The sequence below is a fragment of the Condylura cristata genome, unplaced genomic scaffold (assembly GCF_000260355.1).
Source record: "Condylura cristata isolate star-nosed mole 26May11 unplaced genomic scaffold, ConCri1.0 scaffold00032, whole genome shotgun sequence".
In the NCBI taxonomy this organism is placed as follows: Eukaryota; Metazoa; Chordata; class Mammalia; order Eulipotyphla; family Talpidae; genus Condylura; species Condylura cristata.
Window position 1 is genome coordinate 10,256,584 of NW_004567133.1, and position 12,269 is coordinate 10,268,852.

The 12,269-nt window shown below is 51.1% G+C and overlaps 1 protein-coding gene across 1 annotated transcript; it reads left to right on the forward strand.

Annotated features, from left to right (window-relative positions):
- The first annotated feature begins 2,239 nt into the window (after positions 1-2,239).
- On the forward strand, positions 2,240-11,887 carry UMOD (uromodulin). The gene is made up of 10 exons (XM_012731800.1): positions 2,240-2,300; positions 3,391-4,167; positions 4,274-4,381; positions 5,410-5,618; positions 6,462-6,610; positions 7,098-7,343; positions 8,964-9,126; positions 9,711-9,792; positions 10,563-10,604; positions 11,826-11,887. Exons 1-10 carry the CDS (start codon positions 2,240-2,242, stop codon positions 11,885-11,887), a joined length of 1,899 nt encoding a protein of 632 aa, XP_012587254.1.
- Positions 11,888-12,269: the final 382 nt, after the last annotated feature.

The following is a 12,269-nucleotide window of genomic DNA, read 5'->3' on the forward strand; positions in this document are numbered from 1 at the left end:
CCACACCAGACATGGGTATCTCACTTGCTGGATGAGAAACACAATCTCTGGGAGGTTAAGAAGTGAAACTACTGGTCCCCTACAAACGGCCCATCACAATCCAGAGGGCCTGGCGTCATAGTCAGAGGCAAATGCCCACCTCCCCGCAGCGGCCCCTCACGGATGCCTGCTTCCTAAAATGGTTCTGGTCCCGTGATGCCCTGAATTACCTTCCCGATCAAACTTCAGTCATTTTCAGCTCCTCTCCTGCTCATGTCTGGACCCCAGGAGACCTGACTGAGCCCAAGAAGATGGGGGTCCTTCAGAAGCTGCCTTCTTCAGGACATGGAACCCCGGTGACCACAGGTGCATGGCCATGAACATGGGGTTTCTCCTGCAGCAACTTCAGATACCAGTCTCCACTTCACCACGTGGGTAAACCCTGTCCTTGCAAGTGACCAAGAAAAAGCCAGCACCTGGCACTGCTTTCTCAGTTAATTTCTAACTAAGGAATCCTTGATTCCAATGTGGGCAACCCGGGGCCTTGTATTTACTGGCACAAGTGTGACCACCAATGTCAAATCATTTGGGGTTCTACCTATTAGGAAAAAGATCAACAACCACCTCACAACCAGAGCAGGAAAACAGTGTGCCCAAGGGGAAAACATTCCACCCCCAAGAAAACAGTCTCAAGCAGCAGAATCAGACAATAATTGGACGAGACATGGCCAGCGAGGGGGAGCTGTATATATAGGGGTGCACACCTGTAATTCTACCTCCCTGCAGGTAAAGCTACTGCATTTCTCTTCCCTCTTCTCCCCCATCTAGTCTTCTGGTTTCCATCCTGCTTGAAGGAAAGGGAGAGGCAGCTAAGAGTTTGGACACCCACACTGAGTCATTCCGCACTGACTGTTGGCTTCGTGATCCTTGGTAAGTCAAGCTCCCTCTTGGGAGCCAACCCTCCCTAGTAGCATCTGCATATTTTCACTCACCCCACATGTCACAGACACGGGGACACAGCAACGTACATTTCCTCTGTGTTGGCTCCTACTTTGCAGGCTTTGTTTTAGTTCACCCCTGAGACGACAACATGCAGTCACAACCCACGACATGGATCATAAATCAGGGGTGGGTTATCCCAGAATTTTCTTTTCATCAAATATAATAGGTTATATCACAAGTCACACACACCATCATAATAATACTGTTTTATAAAACTTTTATATATAATACATGATGCTTTAAAAACTTTGTATGTTTTATACTATATGGTATAACCTATATAGTATACTATAGTATGTAGTATATATATACTATAGTATGTACTATATAGTGATCTATATAGTATAATGTATATTAAGGGCTTTATAAACCTTTTGTGTCTAGGGGGGTAGCACATATACAAGCAACTGCACAAGACTCATGGCATAAAGTATTTTCCTTACAGTGGGGGGCACCATTCTGGCACAGAGACCTCAACCTGAGCCTGACACAGCACAGACATTTGATTTGTGGGAGTAATAATCTCTATTTCATAAATGAGGAAACTTAGTCTGAGTGACCTGAAATATATTGTCACCCATTCGTGACTGGTAAAACAGGGATTTGATCCCTACAGGCAGGCTCCAAGCTTCCACACACTGGGAGTGACTGCCCTGGAGACCTCCTGTTGCTTTGTGAAGTTAATTTCCCCTTGGTTACAGGGAGTTGCATTAAGGAATCTTATCTGTTGGGTTCCTTGCTGTCTTTGGTGCCTGGCCTCCTGTTGGCTGCATGGTAGCTGTTCAATAAATGTTTGCTCAATAAGTACATGGACCTGGACAAGTTGGAGGTTTCCCAGAAGGGGAAACCCCCTGCTAAAGCCCAAAGCTGTATGGACTGAGATGACGAGGCCAAAATGCCTCATCTCATTGCTCCAAATAAGACTGAGTTCTTCCAAATGTGCGAGACTTGGGGAGTCAAGGCTGGCTGTTCGTGGGAACACAGGAGTGGTTTTTTGGGGGGAAGCCCCCCATCCCCACCCAGAACAAGGGCCACAGTGCTGTACACTGGCTGTTCAGAGAAAAAGCTTCTCCTGGATGGGGAGGGGTTAGGTCACAATTATTCCACAACCCCTGTTCACAAGCCTTCAGGCACCAGGGACAGGAAGGAGCCTGAAGGGGCCAAGTGGTCCTTCCCTTTGGACAGGGCTTCCCTGGACCAGAAGTAGCTGTGAAGAGTCGAAAGGATGCATTGGCTTTTCTCTCCAACCTTGACACACATGGTGATGCTGATGACCTCGTGGGCCGTCGTAGCTGCAGGCAATGATACCTTGGAAGCAAGTAAGTGGTGTGTGGTGTGTGTGTGTGTGTGTGTGTGTGTGTGCGTGTGAACGTCACTACCTTGGCTGAAGAGGTCTCAATTCCTCTCCTATCTTGCTTGGGATTTGCAGTCTTTATTCAAATCCATTTCTTACATTTTAATGCACACAGGGCTCACCCAGAAATTTGCTGAAAGTGTAGGCTCTGATTCAGCAGGAGGGGAGCCTGGGACTCTACATCTCTCACAAGCTCCCAGGGGTGCTGCCACCATGGTCTCCTGACCACACAAATGCAACACTCACCCAGAACACCCCAAATGCAGTGTCCATCTAGATGGGAACCCAAAATGCACTTTATTGGAAGGGCAGAAACATACTTGACAGCACTGGAGATCTGAACACACCCAGTGGCTCCTCAATCCCTCCCCTCTACCCTGAAGAGGCCTTGGAGCGGGGAGCTGGGCGCCTCCCCATCTGGGTGACTTAGATGACCCGGTAAACACCATGGCGGTCTGTGGTCCACAGCATACACCTGTGAGGTCCTGCCACCTCCACTGACCCATAGAGTCAGTGGTTGAGACCTTCATCTTTAGAATATTAGGGTCGCTACACTCGGGACCCCACACTGGGAAGGTGTCCCTGAGCTAACGCATGACAAGTGCCATCCCTGGGCTGGCGTTTCGTAAGTGCTTAGTGAAGGACCATGCGCTCATTTTAGTGTTTTTATGGTCCCGGAGCAGCGCACAGAGCAAGACACAAGTGTGAGGCCCCCACGAGGCGGAGTTGGGGGGGTCACCCTCGGAGAGGAGACCAGGAAGCTGAGCAAAAGGCAGAAGCGCAAAGGGGGGGTCGGGGCCACAGCGTCCCCTAAATCCTTGCAGCGGCAAGAATCACCTTATTTCCCGGGGATGTGGGCACATGGGTGTTTTGAAAGAAGCTGCAGGGGGAGGCCCTGCAAGGCGCAGAAGAGACGGACGTAGCGGGGAGTTTTCTTTGGTTTAGCAGAGCCCTGGGGAAGAGTCCTGCTTGACACACATATGCTTCCGGACGCCCAGTCTCTAGTGGTCACTGCCTGGCTACCCCACTCTGAGGCCAGGCTCCTCCGTCCCCAGGGAGCTGCTCTGAATGCCACAGCGATGCCATCTGCGTGGAGGAGGGGGCTGCCACCTCGTGCTACTGCCAGGCGGGCTTCACTGGTGACGGTCTCCTGTGCGTGGACCTGGACGAATGCGCCCTTGTGGGTGCCCACAACTGCTCCCCCAACAGCATCTGCGTGAACACCCCAGGCTCCTATGCTTGCACCTGCCCAGCCGGCTTCCGGATGACGCCGGGTCTGGGCTGCACCGACGTGGACGAGTGCTCAGAGCCGGGGCTTGGCCGCTGTCACGCGCTGGCTACCTGTGTCAACAGCGTGGGCAACTACTCGTGCGTGTGCCCCGCGGGCTACTGGGGGGATGGGCAACACTGTGCGTGCTCGCCAGGCTCCTGTGGGCCGGGGCTGGCCTGCGTGCCCGAGGGCCACGAGCTGGTGTGCGCTGACCCGTGCCAGGCCTACAGCGCGCTGGGCCAGTACTGGCGCAGCGCCGAGTACGGCGCGGGCTACTCCTGCGACTCGGGCCTGAGCGGCTGGTACCGCTTCGTGGGGCAGGGCGGCGTGCGCATGGCGGAGACCTGCGTGCCGGTGCTGCGCTGCAACACGGCCGCGCCCATGTGGCTCAACGGCACGCACCCGTCCATTGAGGAGGGCATCGTGAGCCGCAGGGCCTGTGCGCACTGGAGCGGCCACTGCTGTCTGTGGGAGGCGCCCGTGCAGGTGAAGGCCTGCGCCGGTGGCTACTACGTCTACAACCTGACGGCGCCCCCCGAGTGCTATCTGGCCTATTGCACAGGTGAGCGGCACCTTCCTCCCCCATCCCAAGTCTTGGGTGGACACCACAGGGATCTGGGGGTGGGGGGCTCTGTCCGTGTCGACTGACTGTGTTTGTGACCCGGCAGACCCCAGCTCCCTCGAGGGGACATGTGAAGAGTGCGGTGTAGATGAGGACTGTAAATCGAATGACGGCAGATGGCACTGCCAGTGTAAACGGGACTTCAACGTATCCGGTGAGGCCAGCCAGCGATGGGGTGGAGGGACATTTCCTGACGTGAGGTTGGGGGGGGCGTGGGGATGACTCGGAGCTTGCAAGATGTCCAATTGGAGCAAAGAGCCGCTCCATTAATAACCAGTAAAAGCAGGAAGGTGTTCTCTGAGCTCAGATTCCAAAGCTTGAGGGATCACCTTAGCCTCAGTGGAGTCCGGTGGGATAGGCTGCCCGAACCTGTTACCCAGAACTGGAGACCCCGCTGTAGTTTCCAGCTCTTCACTGCCCCCCTGCAGGCACCGAGTAGGACGGGCCTTTCTGGAAGCCTCGGTCTCCCCATTTGCACCGTTACTGAAGCAGATTGTCACGTCCCAGTCCCAGACTTCGCTCCTAATCTGTCACATCCAAGTACGATTGGACAACTTTGCCTTTCCCAAGGGTTATCTATAATGCCATTTCTGTTACTCACTTGAATCCCTTCTTTTAAGTAAATGTGGGACATCAATACACTACTGCGTCCATTGGTGATAGCACCTGAGGTAGGGCAGAGCAAAAAGTGCAAACAATGACAGCTGCTCCATCCCCACCGCTGTGTGTCCTTCCATTTAGAACAGTCTCAAAAACCATCCAACAGTACCTCCCTGTAGGCACCCCCAAGCATGCAGACTGAGGGAAATTAGCATGTGTCGGGTGTTTAAGACAATAGCAGCAAGTGAGGGCTTTCCGGGGTGTGCAAGGATGAAAAGAAACAGCAATTAACTTATTAACATCTTTCTTTCGTTTGCTTGTGGTTTTGTGCTACTGAGATTCACTGTTTAATGCTGAGGCAGAGAATACCCCAAAAGTCACTCTTTTTTTTTATACAGCCACATGAGGGGTAACAAAGGGAGGATGTGAGGCCAGTGGAGACCTCCAGTGATGCAGCTGTCCAGTCCTGTGACTCTCACTCGGTCAGGGGCACCACCAGGAACTAGATAGGCAGGACTCAGGGTCCTCCCGGGGCTGGGTGCCGGGGAGTGCTGGACCTGACGACCTACTTGCCTGTTTCAGACATTGCCCTCCTGGAGCGCAGGCTGGAGTGTGGGCCCAACGACATCAAGGTGTCCTTGAGCAAGTGCCAGCTGAAGAGCCTGGGCTTCGAGAAGGTCTTCATGTACCTGCGTGACAGCCAGTGCTCCGGCTTCACCGAGAGGGGCGACCGGGACTGGATGTCTGTGGTGACCCCTGCCAGGCACGGCCCCTGTGGGACCATGATGACGGTGCGTCCTGGCCGGGGTGGCCATGTCAGGCCCCAGCTCTGCCCCTCATCAGGGGTGTGAACGTGGGCGGCATCTTGAGCTGCTGCGACCATAAAAGGGTGTCACAAACAGCGCCTGCTTTCAGGCTGTTAGGAGGTCAAGTGAGTTAAATGTGTGTGAAGATGGTCGGACAGTGAGTGGCATATAGTAAGTGTGTAATAAATGACAACTTCAACTAAACCCCCCATCCACGGTACAGCGCAGGGGCAGAGCTCAGCAGGACAGCGGGGCATCCGGGTGGCTATCAGCACTGGGCTTAGGAGCAGGTCCATCCCAGGAGGTGGGGTCTGCATGGCCCCCTCCAGCCAGGCCTCCTCCAGAGGGACGCAGGGGTCACTGAGTGAGGGCAGGGTACCTTCTGCCCATCTGCCTCATCCTTCACCCCCAAAGTAAAAGAAGACACAAGACAGGAAGATGCCCTTGTCATTTGGCCAAGTTTGACCTTTGTGATTTCACACCCCTGAAGGTTTGATTTTAGGATTTACGAGAGGAAGCAGAGGGCCCAGAAAAAGTTGGGTTTGATAGGTCCCAAGAGGGAGCAAGGTCCTTGGGGTTGCTTAGTTTCTTTGAACCTCCTCATCACAAGGCAGCAAGGAAGTAGCCCTGCCTTGGGGGTCATGAAGGGGCCAAGCACTGAGGCAAGAGGAGTGTTGAGGCCACTCACATGGGGTCATCATTGTGGTGGCATTTGATTATGGAAATGGGGAGGCGACTCATGGGTAGTCAGAGAAAACTCAGTGATGCCAATTCTGAACTTCCTCATGCTCCTTTCTCCCTCCGTCCCCATCACCCACCCTGACACAGAGGAATGAAACCCACGTCACATACAGCAACACGCTCTACCTGGCTGATGAGATCATCATCCGGGACCGTAACAACAAGTTTAACTTTGCCTGCTCCTACCCCCTGGACATGAGAGTCAGCCTGAAGACCACCTTGCAGCCAATGGTGAGGTGCGTCCAGAGGAGATCCCCACTGCTCCTGGCCAGCTTCCCGCTCCACCCCCATAGGCTGAGATCAAGGGAGTCTAGACAATTCCCTGAGAATGTATTCCCCATCTTGAAGGGGAAGGCGACTAAGGAAAGGGGTGCCTGTGTCACAAAATATATGGTCAAGGATCAACAGTACAGCATCCCCTGGGAGCTTGTTTAAAATGTAGATGCTTGAACCGGACCCCAAGCCTGCCGTCCCAAAGCCTGCATCTCAACAATGTCCTGAGGTGGCTGCAGTGCACACTGCAGTTTGCAAACCAACGTAAACCTTGTCAAGGGCAGAGTTTACATCGTGGGCAGGTGACTCCTATTCTACTGCAGGAGCAATAAAAATGCAAGTAATAAAAATACAAACTGCTGCAAGGCCCTGCCCAGGGAGGCAGAGCAAACAGGATGGTCTATCTGTGGCTTCCCCGGGCGCTTCTCACCAGCCGCTGTCCCCCTCCAGCTCCCTGAACATCAGCATGGGTGGCACGGGCCTGTTCACCGTGCGGATGGTGCTCTTCCAGAACCCCACCTACACACAGCCCTACCAGGCCTCCTCCGTGACGCTGTCCACTGAGGCCTTCCTTTACGTGGGCACCATGCTGGATGAGGGTGACTTGTCCCGGTTTGCACTGCTAATGACCAACTGTTACGCGACACCCAGCAACGATGCCATGGATCCCTTGAAGTATTTCATCATCCAAGACAGGCAAGGCGAAGGTTCCCACCTCGGGGCCCATGGGTGGGATCTGGCGGGGGATGGGGGACTTTTGGGTGTATATGGAGTGAAAGTAAGTCCTCATGTGACAACACCCACAGGTTCTTGAAAACCGTGACTTGAAGTGAAATGATATAAAACAAAGCAATATGGCCAGAGGCTAATTGATAGGACCGTGCCTACAGCACATTAGAACATCACCAAAGTTCTGTGTAAATACCCAAACACCTAGCAATGGAAACGGTAAATTATATTCATTCGTGTGTGCATTTCCAAACTGCTTATCCCCGTTCATGATGTGGATCGCTAGAGCCTTAACCCGGCAGTTCAGGGTCAAGGGGGGCCCTAGCCTGGACAGGACACCCTTCCACTGCAGGGCACATGTCACTCACACACCACACACACACACACACATCACCTACACATACACACACGTCAGGGCAAACATTCATAATGGTGGTTTCTGGAAAACACTGGCATGACCTGGGTAGGACAGGATGAGATTTGGGTTCAGAGCTTGGCTTTGTCATTTCTTAGTTCTGAGACCTAAGTCAACTCCTCTCTCTGAACATTCATGTCCTCATCTATCACATAGGCATGGCTAAGAACTATGATGCAGGATTTGTACCCTTTATTTTTGGGCATAAGCAGAGAACTGCATGGAAAGCTTAGAGTGTTGACAACGAAGCAGGAAATGTCGGGAGTAGCGGTGTGTTTCCACTGGGTTGAGGACTCAGAATATCCCAGAATGAGTAAGGAGGAGACAAAGGGAGGAGAAACGGGGACTGCGGCTGGAGGGCACCCAGATGCCCCTCGAGTCGTGGGGCAGCCAATGGCCTGGCCAGTCGCCAGTCTCTGTGCCTGTTCAGCAGACACACTTACCAGCAGGGCTTTCCCTTTCCAAGAGGAATATGTCCTTCTGGAGCCAGATCTGAACGGGGTGGCACAGAGCAGAGCATAGATGCCAACCCCAGAAGTTCCCTCCTCAGTTCATTCTCTGTGCCATCCTCATTCAGCCCCTGTTCTTCACCAGTTTTGACAAGCACCATGAATGGCGGGCGGCACCCAGTTTGCCTGTCCAGAGGGACTGAGTATCCAGATCCAGCTTGGTGCTGATGCCCACACTGAGTCTTTGATGTTCAGGTTGAGGTATCTCTCCCTGCGTGTCTGTGTGCACTGTGTATGTGTGCAAGGGGTGCGCATGCCAGTGTGGCCAGTGACCCTCAGTGCTCAGGTGTCATCGGTATAATTAGTACCAGGTGCATTGTAGGTCACCAATACCTGGTAGTCAATGATTCCTAAATGCCATTTCCTTAGAAATCAGAAACTGCAAGCTTTAGGATATTTCTGCTCTGTGTGGATGACAATTTTACTTTAGCATCACAGATGAGTAAATACAAGGCACCTACTGTGTGCCGATACTGGAGTAAATGAACTGAAAACTATTTTATGGTGTAAGTTACAATTATTTTTTCCTTATATACGAATAGGGAGATCGAGGGAAGATTGAGTAAGTGACCTAAGGCCGCATAGATACTAAGTAGTGGACGCAAGAAGTCTGGCCTAGAGTGTTTGCTTAACCAACTGTGTTATACGAATTCACCCTCCCAGATGTCCACGCACCGAGGACTCAACCATCCAAGTGGTGGAGAATGGGGAGTCCCCCCAGGGGCGGTTTTCAGTCCAGATGTTCCGTTTTGCTGGAAACTATGACCTGGTCTACCTGCACTGTGAAGTGTATCTCTGCGACACCATGAATGAGAAGTGCAAGCCTGTAAGTCGCCTCTCCTTGCCCCCCCATCACCCATCTCCCAATACCAGAGACATTTGGCTACAAGATCAAAGGAACGCAAACACACCTTTCTGCTGAGTTTCTCCCTTAGAACCAGGACAGAATGAGCAGAAAGAGGGTGTCGGCGTGGGTGTGGGCATGGGCGTGGCCAGAGAGACCCAAGCCCGTGGGAAATCAGGTGGTGGCAGCGCCTGGCAGAGGCTGGCAAGCACTCTGGCTTATCTGCTTGCCTGTGCTCTAACCACAGAAGGGAACGTTTACAGCCCTGGGTGCCCCGCATGTGTGTGAAGTCTAATACCTCACAGGACTCAACAAGGGGGTCTTCTACTGGCCCTTTTTCTATCTGGGGAGAGAGGTTTGGAGAACTTGTGCTTCTGCGTCTAAGCTTATGCATCTGTAAATGATAGAGTTAGCACAGGAGCCCAGGTCTTTTGAACAAATCCTGCCCCTACCTCCCTCAAGCCCAGACTCCAGAGGAGACTCCTGAGAGGGGGCAGCAATTCCCCATGGCAGGCCCCTGTGCTGTCTCCTTCATGGAACTTTCCTTTGCTGCCTTCTCTCTGCAGACTTGCTCAGGGACCAGATTCCGCAGTGGGGGTAACATAGACCACACCCGTGTCCTGAATTTGGGTCCCATCACACGGAAAGGTAAGGGAGCGACTCCATCCTCCTTTCTCTGAGTAAGGAGTGTTCGCCGGAGACGATGAGGGAGTGGAAACTGGCCCTTGGGGTCTGAAGAAGTGAAGCAAGTAGGTTCTCAAGTGTAAGGTGGCATTAAAGCTGCCTTCCCTTTTCCGTTCCCATTCATCTGTCCATTCTAGAAATATATTCTTGTGCCTACTGTGTGTCCAGTCCTGCGTTAGTGATTGGGACTCTTATGAGGAACAAAAACAGACAGACTCAGTTTATACCAGTAGACATTAAAATAATCCCACTTACATGTGCATAACTGCAGTTGTGATAAATGCAATAAAGACAATGTACTGGGGGCTCTGAGCTCTTACAACAAGGGAATAAGACCCCATCTGGAGGATTGAGAAAGACTTGAGGAGGGTCAGGGGAAGAGGGGGAGGAGGAGGAAATCCCTGCCAGAAAGCACAGCTTAGGTAAGGGGCTTGTGATGGGAGGGAAGCCAGCTGCCAGAAGAACTGAGAGGAGCCCAGACAGACTGGGAGGAGGAGGAGATCAGTATGGGGTGAAATAATGCAGGAGGGCCCTTGTAGTTCTTGTTAAGATTTTGGGGTTTTCTCCTGAAAGCAAGTGAGATCCATTGAAGGGTCCAAAGTAGGAAAGGGACATGATCAGATCTGGGTTTCACAAAGACACCCCTGCAAGAAGAGCAGTTTGAGAGGTGTTTCCCAGGCTTCTGGTTAGTTGCATGCTTTCCCTTACACTGATCCTTTTCTTTCCCTCTGCAGGTGTCCAGGTCATAGTTTCCAGAGCTGCTTCCAGCAACTGGGGTAAGTTTGGGACCTGCAGCAGAATCTTCCTCTGAGGTTTTTATCTGTGGGTACAGGTTGTGCTAGACTACCTAGCCTGCTTGGTCTAAGCCTTAAGAGGTAACTGCATTTGTGGAAATACCTGGAACAGGGGCTGTATGTATGCACATATACCAATGCATACATACACATTCACCTATACATTCAGATATCCTGATACACATACCTATATATGTATTTATATAATACACCCATATGTGTTATATAACACACATATGGGTGTATTATATATGTATATATACACACATACACATAGAAACAGGTATGCATGCCCTAGACATGTTTGTGTGTACATACATGAAGTCACAGGAACACATTCATATTTGTACACAAAGATGCAAAAACTACCTGTTGCATGCCTGCCTATTTACCTGTAAAGATATATGCAAGCATGTTTCATCCTGTATACAAAGGTCATACGTATGCTCCAGATTTGCACCTCAGGCACTTCTTTGAAGCCTAGAGGCTCATTTAATGCCTTCTCAAGATATTTTTCAACAAGTGATGGACATATATTGAGTGCTACCGTATGCCAATCACCATACCTTGTCCCAGCCTGAACCCAACAAACAGAAAACCCTGGTTTTTGCTTCTTTGTTTCTCGAACCATAAGGTCCAGCGATCAGTGGCATTTTTGTGGCCCTTGATTTTCATGGCTGCTGAATTGCCTGAAAGTCTAAATGAAAAGTGAGCCCATGCAATTGTTTCCCTACTTGGCTCCTGGCACCTAGATCAGAGGAGGTTCTGATACCAGCCTAGTGTTTCACCTGACCTAGTTCTTCCCAGTATTGGAGAGCTCAGATTGCCCTTCATGCTCCTAAGAAAGTTGTATCCTTAAGGTTGCCCAGAATGGCAAATAGGTTGGACACTACACAAGAGCGCCCTTTTGAGGGGATACCAAGCCCAATGCCAGAAAAAGACCACTTTTTTTTTTTAACAAATTGGCCTACTTAGAAGGGTACCTTTAACTATTTTTCCACTTAGGGTAGACACCTTTTTTCTAGTGGGTCTCTAAGGCTGAAGCAGATAAATTTTCCTTTTCTAACGGATCATCCCAGAGAGGGTGTTTTCCCAGTTGATCACTCTAGAGGAGGCATCTGCTCATAATTTTGTACAAAGACAACCACACTACCTTTGTACCTTTTGTACAAAGACACTACCTTGTGATTGCTTCCGTTTCAGGGCTTCTGAAGGTCTGGCTGCCTTTGCTTCCGTTGGCCACCTTGACCCTGATGTTCCAGTGATTTGCAGCTGGAAATCCTGTGCTGTGTGCCTGCCAACCCACTTTCTACTGATGAGGAAGGGGATGCAGACTAATGCTTTAGTCACAGAAAAGGGAACTCACACTCCTACTTTCTCCCCTTTAATATTTGCTTTCAAAAAACAGCTTGTGTCCTTAAGTGCCTTCTCTCAAATGGAACTTGTGACATGAGGTCCCTGTCTCCTTAAATAGTGTGGTCAGATAATAATAATAGTTATTATTATTAAAGCTCAGTCTGTGAAGTTGTTCATTCATTTAACAAGTATTTATTTAGCATCTAGTGTATGTAGGTACTGTCCTTGGTGCTGAAGATCCCATGATGGGAAAAATTGGACTCCATCCCTGCCTTCATGGAATTCAGTTTG